A 13,130-nucleotide genomic window follows, 5' to 3' on the forward strand; every position below is an offset into this window, starting at 1 on the left:
AGCTATCAATTACTCCTTTTTGCTATTGATTTCATGTTATCAATTTGTATTGTTTAAATAAGAATCAGGGTAAATATTCTTAGTAAAAAGTTAGGAAAAAAGTAACGAAGAATTGGTGGGTTTTCAGTTCTGAATCCACCACGCCATCTCAAACCGTTACATCCGTAAGGGAAAGTACGAGTTTGGCCACTGAGCAAACCCCAATGGTTAAGCATATGCTAACCAATTTATTTTATTTATACTATCTCCTCATAAATATTAGCATTACCAATTAATCATAAGCATTGAAAGATATAGACATTAATGTTATTATAAGTTACATAAAAAAAAATTTTGAAAAAAGATCAAACTCTATTCTCTATAGAATTAGAATGATTCGTTGGTTTTTATTTTGCTGCTTAATATTCCACCTCAAAATATTGACAAGATTAAATTAGTTAGTACATCGATCATTGTCAATGTCTATGGAGTATTTTTCTGGTTAATTCGCATAATCTATGTAGAGAATACAGTGTTCAGGTCCATTTTTCTATAGAAAAATTCTAAAATCAGCCTAATGGGCTGACAATAGTGAATGTGTGAATGTGTATTAAAGGTATAAAAAGTATCGTCAGCCCAGTGGACTGACAATAGCAAGACCGTTTTCTGTATGAGCTTTTATTGCTAGAAAGTGACTACTATTTAGTAAGTTCTTTTTTGACTTTTTGTTTTCCATAACGTGTACGAATGAAGTTGGGAATTTTATTGATTTTCTTACACTTATATCCTTTTCTCAAAAAAAAAACATGATTCAACCCATATATTTGTAAATACTACATTCTAACCCTTGAGGTTTAAGTAAATAGGCAAATGCTAACAAGCACTTGTCTAATCACATCACTCAATCACGTGTCAGAAAATCTAGTGTTTACTGCCATTGTTTCCTTGAATATTACGGTTAAGCCCCCTACTCTTTTTTTTATTCAAAATGTGTGGTACTATTAGGCCCCATTCCGGAAACGGAAATAAGTACTTATTTTTTAAGAAGGCAATTTCAAGTTCAAAAATTATGTGTTTACGTAAATAATTTTTCTATCAATATGGATCTTGTTTGATAGATCTCATTGAAATCTTTTATACGGTGAAAAAAAAATTGAAAAATAATTTTTCATTTATATTATTTTTGAGTTTGAAAATGTGAAATAAGTACTTATTTTTTAAGAAGGTGTTCTGGAACGGAGACTTAGTATAATCCAATCTGATATTCATAAACGATAAGTTAAATTGGCCCCTCATGCATATGTCATTATGGTACCATCGTAAGCCCGTTAATCATTGTTACGTAACTTGCAAATGCAATTTAAAATTTCATTACTTTTCTTATCTCCACTTGAATTCAAGATCTCTATACTATAAATACGATAAAATATTTAATACTCCTATATTAGAGCTCGGGTCATGATTTGCTCGATTGCACGTACTAGTAGTAACATAGAATAAAACAAGAAAAGCTTGAATATATATTAATAACGTATTAAGCTTGGAATCATTCAAACTACAAAACACAACAGTGCATTGAATAAATAATGGGAACGTTTAAACTTGGTTAATTGTTTAAAAAAATTGCTAAAAATAAGCAATTCAGAAATGGAAGTCCAACAATTAATGGTTATTATACCTCCCTTATATATTTTCTAAAAAATTAATAGGCCAAAATAATTCTCCTAAAACTGACAAAAAAATGATTCTCATGAAACCATTTGGACCTCATGCACCACATCCAGGGCTCTCCTTTCATTCGGTTTTTTTTTTTTTTTTTTTGATCCGCCTCCTTTCATTCGGTTGAATGGTTCAGATTTGTACACTTTGAATCTAAAGTTCCACTTGTAAGGCCGAAAAGAAAACAAGTCATTTCTCCTAGTAAACCAAGAACAAGAAAAAAACAAGAAAACACACTGTATTGTCAATACTTATTACTTGTGAGCCTCCAACTTCTCCTCTCTCGATCCATCCGCCCAACTCAACTACTTAGCACCTTCTAGTTTCGGCCATTGGGTTCCTCATTCTGATCCCTGAACCCTAACTTCCGGCCTATTTTTTGGGTTCTTGTAATGCTTTCCATCTGAATTTGTTTTTGTTTTCAGAAACTTGTTTTCTGAAATCAGGATTTGAAGGTATTCCTCTTATCATTTAGCCTTCTTCTAGAACTTGTTTATGTTTTTTCTTGGTCATTTTACGCTTTAGAATTCAATGTTTTGGTTAACTGTATGCATTCTTGGAAATGGGTTTTTTCTTGTTTCTGGTTCACTGCTGGCGGACTGTCACTTGTGGCTGTGGGTGCTTTACTTGTAGTTACTAGTTCGGCCGTAGAATCCAGTTCTATACTCAGGTAGAGTTCATTTTTTCTGGAATTGTAAAACAAATAGAAAACTTTGCTGTATGGGTTTCGAATCTTTTGATGCATTGTTATGCACCAAAGAATGGTCTTGTAATGGTGGTTGTGAATGAGATTGTATAACGACTGCACGTACTCTATTCTCTTTGAGTACTATATCTGTTTCCTTGTAGTCTATAATGCTTGTTTGCTGCCTCTTGACTATTGTCTGAGACATGAAAATGCTAGGTTAGACCCCTGTAGGTCAGTACATGTCATCCTCTTATGGGGAGCTATCAAATGGTGGGCAAATGTGTATTTGGTGTTTTTTGTGTTTGAGTTTGGGCTGTGGTGCGTGGTTTTTACACATGAGGGTGCGGTGAAGGATGAGATAGAGAGTGATTGATCCTCTGTGGTGGTCGGGTGAGCGACGTTGGTTCTGTTTTCATTTCCAATGCCATTTGAGGTACCATCCATTTGATATTGAGCGGAGTTGATTACCGGAAGATAATCTAGCTGTGTGTGTCACCAATCTTGCAATCTGATTCTAAGGATTACTTCAATAACAAAACCACATCAATTTTATCTATTTTTATTTCCTTGTGCTTCAACAAACTCACTCAGATGTAGAATGGGATACGACATTTTGTAATACCTACCAAAAAAAGGATTATTCATAATTACCCAAATATATATTAAAAACTGTACACTTCTTTTGTATTTCTTTTTGTCGTGAGTAATGGATTGAGCTACTTGATTTCCCAAAGTTTGATTTTCGATGTGGAAGTATTGGCAGTGTTTAGGGCTGCTGTTTGATAAACTAGAACTTGGTACTGGGAAGTAGTCATGTTGAAGTTCTGAATTTTGAGAAACAAGATTTATATTTAATTTTCCAGTTAAGAGTTCATTTTTCAACATCTGTTTCAATTGAATTGAAATTAAGACCTCTTCTTAAAGTAATTTTCAGGTTTAAGCAATTGATGTTTATGTGTTATCAAACCACTTACCACGGAACCACCAAATATGTTCACAAACGTGCCTTGAGTATGTTCTCTTTTGAAGGTTCTACATGCTTTACGAAGTATTTCAGTACTTCCATTGCTTGACACTTATGTTTTGACCCAAATTTGAGCATATTGCTCAACATAATTCAGTTTGATAAAAAATGTTATTCGGTTTGATATTTACCTATGTAGCACATACATGGATACGGGTACGGACACGGGAATTCTAAAAAAATGGGGATACAGACACGGCAGGGGACACGCCACGTGTGTGTATAATTTACACACACGCGCATATATATTTTATTATTTTTTCCAAGTTTCAAATTGTAAAATGTAAACAAAATGAAATGGATGAGAGGAATCTGATGTTATGGTTTCTTCTCTTTAGGACTTGTTTTTATAGGTTAACTTACTCTTAACCCAAAACTTTTAAGTAGAACATAGTTACCCTAAAAAAAAATTAAAAGAAAACACACACCCCATACGAGTCCCTGCCGTGTCCCCCTAAAAATATTAACTTAAATGATTAGACATGCCACGTGGCATGTGCCGTGTGTCGGACACGTATCTAGCCGTGTCCCCTTGTCTGACATGGCAATACCTCGACCTCTAGAGGTGTCAGTGCTACATAGTACATGTTTTGATTATACACAGGTGAATAGGAGTCATTGTTCTGATCAGGTTCTAGGGATGGTGCTAATGTGTTCATATTAAGAACACTTCTATATTTGAACCAGTTCCTGCTGATTTTTGCAAGTTCACTGTGGGGTGCAGGTTTAAGCTAATGATTGTAAGTGACTGATTCATGCAGTTAAGACTCCATTAATCTGCTCTGTCTATTAAGTATGATTTCTCAGTGTGTATTAGGCCTTTGTCTGGTGCAGCTTCAATGCCGTGACTGTTGCAAAGTAGTTGCACTTTTGTAGGCCATTAGTATTTATTATTTCTTTTGGATTTAGTGATGGTGGACTGGCAAATGTGATTAGATCTCTCCCTGCCTCTTTAACCCAAAAAGAGAAACAAGGAAGAAGAAGATGAATGAGTGCTGGACTTGATCATAGGTGTGGGTACCACCAGTTCCAACATTGAGAGGCTTTACTGGCAAAGATAGTTTTCACTTCCACCATTATGAGGGATAATGGATTTATGGTTTTGAGTGGTCATTTTATTGGTGTTCTATATTGTTCTTTGAGACCATTTAATTGTCTGGAAAACGTGTAGTGTGCATTGAAGACCTTAGCGGTGTTAATTTTCTTCTACTATAATCAAATTGGTTTGCTTTTGCAGGGGCTGCACGGTTCCTGGAAAATGAGTCCTTATTTTATTGGCCTCCTTGTTCCTCTTGTATTCACTCTTTTGCTGCGGAATTCCAAGAATGGGAAGAAAAGGGGGTTGCTTGCCGATGTAGGCGGGGAACCTGGGTATGCAATTCGAAATTACCGTTTTACTTCCCCAGTGATGACGGCATGGGAGGGTATATCAACACTTGCAGATCTTTTTGAGCAATCGTGTAACCAGCACCGAAGCAAGCGGTTTCTTGGAACTCGAAAATTGATTTCAAGGGAAATGGAAAAGTCTGAAGATGGTAGGTCATTTGAGAAGCTTCACTTGGGTGAATATGAGTGGTTAAGCTACGGCGAAGCGTTTGAAGCTGTGTGCAATTTCGCTTCTGGTTTGGTACATATTGGGCATAAAAGGGAAGAACGGGTAGCAATATTTGCTGATACACGAGAAGAATGGTTTATTGCACTGCAGGTGCTGATCTGATTTCCTGTTGCATCATAACACTTATCTTTCTGCAGGGCTTGCCCTGGGTGAAGGCTCTTAAAGCCATGTCTTTAGTCCTCTGAGTTCACACTAACTTTTGGGCACCCTAAAGTTTTCCCAACCCTAGAGAGGCTTGGACCAAAAACTGCTATAATAAGCTTTGTTAAACGACTGGACTATGGCAATTATAAAACCAAACTAACGCAAGTTTTATCCTTGATTGGCCATTTCACAAGAAAAGTTAAATGAATTAGCGATGTTATCCATTGATTCCATTGAAAACGATACGATGAAAGCTAGATTATACAAGATTGATTAGCAATTTTGCGGCCAAAACTGTAAGAACAGTAATCTTCTCAACCAATATTATTGAGTTCTTGTAATGATTTTTACATTTTTGAATTCTTGTACTTCTTTTAGTTGATGTCATCTTTTTGAATTTTAGTCCTTGAAAATGTAAAGGGTTCAACTTGGGACTTCACTTTGGGCGCTAAAAAGCATTTCATTGTTTTTCAGTTGATCATTTTTTTTAGTGATAGCTGAATCTGTACAACATTTGGTTTGGTATTAATTTGCTAGGATAACTTTTCCTGCAGTATGATTAGGTTAATATTGTCCTACGGAAATTTCTGTGAAAGTGAGGAAAATAATCAGTCTAGGTTGTCTGGTTTTATTATTTCTTATGATGATGAAAATTCTGCTCCCCTCAAGACCTGTTTATGTGATAGTAGATGTGGGTTATTGTATCAGGGTTGCTTCAGGCGCAATGTCACTGTTGTTACCATCTACGCATCTTTAGGGGAGGAGGCTCTGTGTCATTCATTAAATGAGGTCCCTTTCCCTCTCCCTCTCCCTCTCCATACACGTTAGCACATATGTACATTTCTATACACTGCTATTGCACCTTTATCTTTAAATTGTTAGTCATCAACTTTTGCGGCTTGAATTCTGTAACTCTCCTAATGACTCAAAACATTTCTTGCAAAATCTTGAGTTTCATAAGGAAACTATAGCTTTTGTGGTTGAGACTTGAGGCAACTCCAGCTTTCGTGGAGCTTTGGACACAAGTCAATGGTGCAATATCAATATGTTTATGCATTCAAAATTTGCAACTGAAGGCTAATTGGCCAGCATAAAAAAATTTCTTCGTACTCTACGGTCTTGTCCTTTCCATCAGCTTGTGCATCCATTTTTCGTTGTAACTTAATTACCTTCATTTCTTAATTTTTTGGGAAGAAAACAAAAAATTAAAATTTTTGTACACAATGAAATGAAATTTCCTTTTCAGACTCATGGCCTCATGTTTTTATTGTTTATATATTCACCTGAATCACCTATTCTTCAGACAGAGGTCACAACTGTTATTTGTGCGAACAAAGAACTGAAGAAACTTTTAGACATAAGTGGGCAACTGGACACTGTAAAACGTATAGTCTGCATGGATAATGAGATGTCATCTAATGGCTCATTGATTGAGAGGGGCAGCAGCTGGACAATCACTTCATTTTCTGAAGTAGAGAGACTTGGCCAAGAGAATCCTACTGAAGCAGATCTACCTCTTTCAGCTGACATAGCAGTGATAATGTATACAAGTGGGAGCACTGGTTTACCTAAGGTTTGTAAAGGAGCTATTTCTTTCAGTTCATTTCCCATGTGTTACATTCACCTTATTTTATTTCTCTGTCAAGTTCAAATATGAGGTATATGTGTCTAACTGTATTGTTCAGAGACCATCTTGTCACTATTCAGTTTTTTTAGCTATTGGGAAAGTTCCTTGCTAATATGATCCCTGCTTGTTACTGAGTCTGAGTAGTTCTGTTTTTATGTGATTCAGAATAATTCAGATCACTACAGATGTTAATGAAACTGAAGTAGAAAGGAAAAACTATTTAAAAGAGAAGCAGAGCATAGAACTTCCAAAAAGAAAAGTAAATATGGAGCATTATCTATTAAAGAGATAACGAGTTTAGCCTCTCATTCTCCATTGTGAGAGCTAAAAGACAGAAAAAGGAGTTTGAGAAGCTTAAAGTGGAGTGAGAATACTTATCTCGGAGAAGAAGTGTGAAATTATGTTAATTGTAAAATATTGCTTTTGTGTTGTAGTCTTATAGAGTTCCAAGTACTATTAGTTTCTTTTGTCTAATAAAACAAAATTCACATTTTTTTACCGAAAAAAGCTGTTCATAATTGAGTGAATGAATCATCTAAGCACCATCAAGGTGGCCTTTTGCCCAAGTAGGGCACAGGGTGTGCAAATTCACTGGTCTAGAGGTTGCCTTTGTGATGTTCTGATTGTCACTGTCAAAAGGATTAAGCAAGTTGGAAGCTATATCTTTTTTTCCCGCATATCTTTTATTGTATTTCACCGTATGGTTTCTTATTATACTTGAATTTGTCGAAATGAGGTGCTTACATAAATAATTTTGAGGCGTCTGGTGAAATCTTAACAACTGTAGTTATATTTATAGGTTTCTTGTTCTCCTAAAGTTGCATTTATTTTCAGTAACTGTTGCTTGCATTATCTTTCCATTTTTGATAATCTTCTTGAAACGCTAAAAGTGTTATAGCTTCTAAATCATCAAATAACTTCTACTTAATGCAGGGTGTAATGATGACACATGGCAATGTTCTAGCTACAGTTTCTGCTGTCATGACAATTGTTCCTGAGCTTGGAAATAAGGATGTTTATTTAGCATACCTACCGTTGGCTCATATTCTAGAATTAGCAGCCGAGGTATCTTGATTCTTTGCGATTTACTGGTCTATGTAACTCACTAACTTGAGTACTCTTTTGAGAAATTTTTCACGTGACTATAAACAGTTTCTCTTCGTTGGAACGGTTCAACAATGGCATTTCTATTTTGCAGAATGTAATAGCCGCTGTTGGTAGTTCTATAGGTTATGGTTCTCCTTTGACTCTTACTGATACATCGAACAAGATAAAGAGGGGAACAAAAGGGGATGCTTCTATGTTAAGGCCTACGTTGATGACAGCTGTCCCAGCAATTCTTGATCGCGTTCGAGATGGTGTGCTGAAGAAGGTTGGTTAAAATTTTCTTGGACACAAATACCTAGATCTAAATGTTGGTGTCTATAGCCGTAGATTTCAGTTTTCACATATTAGACCCCTGTTTGTCTGCTTGGATTTGAGCTTTGGGTTAGGCGATTTATCGGAGAGACCACATCAATATTTTTTGGCTGAAAGTTACAGTTAGGATGAAATTAAAATATCAATTAGGTATGAGATCACACAAAACATAGGGTGTAGCATAATTGGTGGATGTGGTATTATTAATCGCGTCCTTAGTAAGATATGACTATAACTCCTATGGGGTTTTTTATTCCTTCACTAGAAGTCCAGTCAAGCAGCCCCTTTAGTTGTACGGAACTTTTTTGGTAAACGAGGTCACTTACATGACTAGTGTATCTTGTTAAAACTTCAGGTAGATGCAACAGGTGGACTATCAAAGAGGTTGTTTGATTTGGCCTATGCACGTCGGTTCTCCGCAATAAATGGCAGCTGGTTTGGAGCATGGGGCTTGGAAAGACACCTATGGAACTTTTTTGTGTTTCGGAAGGTCCGAGCAATTTTGGGTGGTCACATTCGCTTTGTGCTGTCTGGAGGTGCTCCCCTTTCTGGTGATACTCAAAGATTCATCAACATTTGCCTCGGGTGAGTATGGTGTCACGGTGTTGATGTTTACACTTTTCCTAGCTTTTATACATCAAATTCTTAGAGGCACTCCACAGCTTCTGCGATGTTTCGTAAATATGTCCCGGATTTCACATGTCTGGGAGCCTCCATCTCCTAAGTGGTCTAGATTGACCTTTGAAATACTGTTTTGACCGTGGTTTCACCAAATTGATTTGAAGGAATCTATCCACCCGTTGTTAAAATTCCTATTGCAGAAGTCTAGCTTATAATAAAGTAGAGCAAGTGAATATATCCACACTTGAAAGTCTTTTCTCAATGAGTGTATATCAATAACGGGAAGTTTCACCTGGAGTGCTAGCTGAACTTGAGACTGATGCTTCTGGTGATTGTACAGATCAGGTTATTAGACTCTGGCTTTTCGTGAGAAAGAAAGTTTGAAGTTAATCATTTTGCTGTAGCATCCCTATATTTTGTTGTGAATCAATTGACTTCAGTCATACTGGCTTGCCATGAGTACAGATGGACTTCTGCTATCAAACAGTTTAGTTTCTGATACGCTTGAGTTACGCATGGCTGTTTTTGTCCTTAGCATGGCCTAACCATTCACATATGGTTTTGCTTTGACCCAAATCTTGGTGGATATAGTTCATAAGAGGTTAAAGATGCATAGATATGCATGGATGTTCTTTTGGAGAATGTTGGGTTGTTTTGTCCCCTAGTAGATGCTCAACGGTCACTTCCCTCTGTGAAAATAGAGTCCCCTAGTAGATGCTCATAATTGAGAGGGATGCTTTATTAGAAAGTTTATGTACTTGTTACACGTGATATTTTCAAGATAGGGCACACATAGCAGATGATTTTCCTCTTGTAACATAATATGTTGCTTTTTCCCTTATGGATTTGTAACGTAATCATATATCTGGATATTATTTCCAGTGCTCCAATAGGTCAAGGGTATGGTCTTACTGAGACTTGTGCTGGTGGGACATTTTCAGAGTATGACGACACATCTGTTGGCCGTGTTGGTGCTCCACTTCCTTGCTCATTTATTAAGGTAAAATGTAGCTGGAGTTATTGCCTCAATATTTTGAGTGGGACAAATCGGTTTACTTAAAATTTTAGCCCAAAATTTTCAACAGATTGCATCTCCAGGTTAGGTTATGGACTTAATATTTCCTAATGAAATGCAATAATGGTCTAGTCATGGTTTCTATGTTTAACAGATGTGCGAATTTTTCCCCATAGTAACTCAACATCTTCTGTATTTCAGTTGATAGATTGGCCTGAGGGTGGATATTTAATAATGGATTCACCAAAGCCTCGAGGCGAAATACTTATTGGGGGCCCAAATGTTACTGTCGGATATTTCAAAAATGAGGAGAAAACAAAGGAAGTGTACAAGGTAGAATTTTAATTATATTTTGTTCATTTTGTCTTGTTTAAGCTGCTATGAGGAAAAACTCTTTGCTTGGGGTAGTAAAATGTGTATCTATTCTGTGACAAAAAGGTTGATGAAAGAGGAATGAGGTGGTTTTACACAGGTGACATAGGGCAGTTTCATAGTGATGGTTGCCTTGAGATAATAGACCGTAAAAAGGATATAGTTAAGCTTCAGCATGGAGAATATGTCTCACTGGGAAAGGTACGAACAATATAAAATGATGCAACTTATTTTTTTCCTCCTAACTTGACCAGGTTATGAACTTAAAGTGATGCTTCCATTGCAGGTTGAGGCTGCCCTAATTGTCAGCCCCTATGTTGAAAATATTATGTTGCATGCTGATCCTTTTCATAGTTACTGTGTGGCGCTTGTGGTTGCTTCACAGTCGGCGTTGGAGGGCTGGGCTTCGAAGCAAGGAATTGCTTTTGTTGATTTTGCAGACTTGTGCCAAAAGAAAGAAACCGTGACTGAAGTGCTTGCGTCACTTGTGAAGGTAAATTAGAGGAAAAAAAAATTTCCCGCAACTGCACAATTCAAAGGATTATTGTTGTACGTGAGATATTAGTTGTATGTGTGAGGTTAGGAACATTATTGGGCCTCTAAATTTGGTCACGGTTTACCTACTAAACAGTTTTTTTTTTCCCCCTGAGAACTATGAACAAGTTATAAAACCAGAAGTCAGTTTCGGAGTTCAGTTTTATGGAATAGGTCGCTTTGTGCAGATTTCTTCTTAACAGATCTTCCCTAAAATTTGTTTTCCACGATCAGCGACCACGACATTTTTTGTCCAAAGAGCGGTTGAATTTTGGTTGCCTTTCCCTTGGTTGGCCCTTCACTGAAATGAAGTTTCCATTACTTCTTTTCGGGTAATTTTCAAGAATGAATGTGACCGATAAGTTCCACTGGACCAGAACCTTCAGGGTAAATATAATTCGGTTGTGGCATCGGATTGGTCATCTATGTAGTTACATCTCTTTTTCTGGTAAATGTATATCTACTTGTGTCTCCATCATCAAACTATTTCAAATGTTTGTGCATCACCGTCTACTTACGGTGGCTTTTGTTATTTTCTCGAGTTATTATTTGTGTTTCCATCTTTCATTTTTCTGCTTTCTTCTCGTTTCACAGGCAGGAAAGCAGGCGCGCTTGGAGAAGCTTGAGATCCCTGCGAAGATCAAACTGCTTTCCGAACCATGGACTCCCGAATCAGGCCTCGTAACTGCAGCGCTTAAGCTCAAGAGAGAAGTCATCAGGAAAACATTTTCAGAGGACCTTGCTCAGCTATACAGATCATGAATCTTATCAAAAAGACGGTCTTGCGGAAATTACAAGGAATTTTCTTTCTTAAGGTGCCACTGATTATCCCGTACAACTTTTCTTTTTATATTTTCAGCATCTTGGATTTCTTCTTTACCCTTTGTGGAAGAAGTAATTTCGGGAAAAATTACGAGGGTGACTATTTATTTTACTTCTTGTAGAGGAAAAATTACGAGGGTGACTATTTATTTATAAATGTACAAATTTATAATTTTGTATGAATGTTTCAGTTGGACTTTGAAAGTGATTTCATTTTTCTTTCTTTGTTTTTGGAGGCCTGGAAAAAAACTCTGGGAAAACAAAACATCTTTTCCTGAAAAAATTGCAGCAGCCATGTAATATATAAGTACCCATAATAGAAATAATAGACTGTTGTTAAGTTGGTTGCGGGTCTTGCTCCACTCACTTTCACGAGTGTGACTGATAGGTCCGACTCCGGTGTCTGGTTTCACGCGTCTTTTCTTTATTTTTGTTTTGTTGTAGTATTTTGTTTTATTGGTTTCGTTGTACTTTATTTTCGTATTGATATAACTGGGTTTTGTTCATCAAAAATAAAAAAAAGAGTACCCAGATAGACTGCTGGTGAATAGGAATACGAAATTGATTTTCGTGCTCCGTGGAACGCAAAAATCAATATCCTAGGAATAATAGAATCAATTAATCCAGTTAGAGATATACCAAAAATTCTTATGAATTGCCCCAATATCAATTTCTGCAGGTTTATGAACTTATTTGTTCTAGCTATGGAAATCTCTCTCTCTCTCTCTCTCTCTCTCTCTCTCTCTCTCTCTCTCTGACGTGCTGTATATTCCTTGGAAATGGTAGTGGAGAAAGAGAGGGAAAAGCAATTGAAAAGAGAAACTATTTTCCTTTCCATTCTCTTCAACCCAAAATAAATGTCAAGACAAAATTCTTAAGAAATCAATGTCAAGACAATTGCACTTGAGTTGTTCAATGCGCGGGGCTCCTATTACAATGGGAATGGAGTTGTGCTTGTAAGTTGTTAGACCTTTTTTTTTTTATAGAGGAAATTAGGTGGACAATGTTTCCTTCCCCTTCTTCTCGCCAAATTCGCGGCTGAACTAGAGTCCCAAAATTTCTTCGTGTTATTTGGTAGTCGCCCTATAAGATCCCTACATATAGATTTTCTTGTATGAAAAGTGTGAAAGGAAAGAAGGAATAGTTGACAATTTATGGCTACATTCTACCTTTCTTTAGCCATGATTACCAACATCAGGACCCAATTATTTTTATATAAAGCAAAAAGTGAGAGAGAATGGGAGATTTTAATTGTTGAAATAGCTAGTTGGGAGGGGCTGGTTATAGGGCCCCAGATTTAGAGGTTGGGTTGGTTTGTGGGTTTGTTTCTCACAAAATTGAATAGAGTTTGATTTTTGGGGTCAAATTGCAATAAAATAATTTCTTGTGAATTTCATAGCTTCGGCGTGGATGATATGCCTTTGACCAAATTGGTGATAAAATTTGTCAAAGTGCGCGTAAATTGACTCGGACATTCCTTACCTTTAAACACACAAAATAAAGCCCTCGGTTTGGAGAAGACTAAACAATAAGGAGAGACCCGTATCCAAC

The 13,130-nt window shown here is 36.6% G+C and overlaps 1 protein-coding gene across 1 annotated transcript; it reads left to right on the top strand.

Annotated features, from left to right (window-relative positions):
• Window positions 1-1,929: 1,929 nt before the first annotated feature.
• On the top strand, window positions 1,930-11,783 carry LOC131307561 (long chain acyl-CoA synthetase 9, chloroplastic). The gene is made up of 12 exons (XM_058334130.1): window positions 1,930-2,153; window positions 4,648-5,115; window positions 5,878-5,958; window positions 6,473-6,742; window positions 7,730-7,861; window positions 7,995-8,168; window positions 8,571-8,800; window positions 9,719-9,836; window positions 10,053-10,184; window positions 10,290-10,424; window positions 10,510-10,716; window positions 11,352-11,783. Exons 2-12 carry the CDS (start codon window positions 4,669-4,671, stop codon window positions 11,517-11,519), a joined length of 2,094 nt encoding a protein of 697 aa, XP_058190113.1. The 5' UTR covers window positions 1,930-2,153; window positions 4,648-4,668; the 3' UTR covers window positions 11,520-11,783.
• The last annotated feature ends 1,347 nt before the right edge of the window (window positions 11,784-13,130 follow it).

This window comes from Rhododendron vialii, chromosome 11a (genome assembly GCF_030253575.1).
Source record: "Rhododendron vialii isolate Sample 1 chromosome 11a, ASM3025357v1".
NCBI classification, from domain to species: domain Eukaryota; kingdom Viridiplantae; phylum Streptophyta; class Magnoliopsida; order Ericales; family Ericaceae; genus Rhododendron; species Rhododendron vialii.

Bases quoted from the DNA above. Each gene is read 5' to 3' on its own strand.
- LOC131307561 (XM_058334130.1), top strand. From the start codon at position 4,669: ATGAGTCCTTATTTTATTGGCCTCCTTGTTCCTCTTGTATTCACTCTT. The intron at 5,959-6,472 runs GTCCCTTTCCCT...CCTATTCTTCAG, and splicing joins TGTGTCATTCATTAAATGAG to ACAGAGGTCACAACTGTTAT. The intron at 8,169-8,570 runs GTTGGTTAAAAT...TTAAAACTTCAG, and splicing joins GAGATGGTGTGCTGAAGAAG to GTAGATGCAACAGGTGGACT.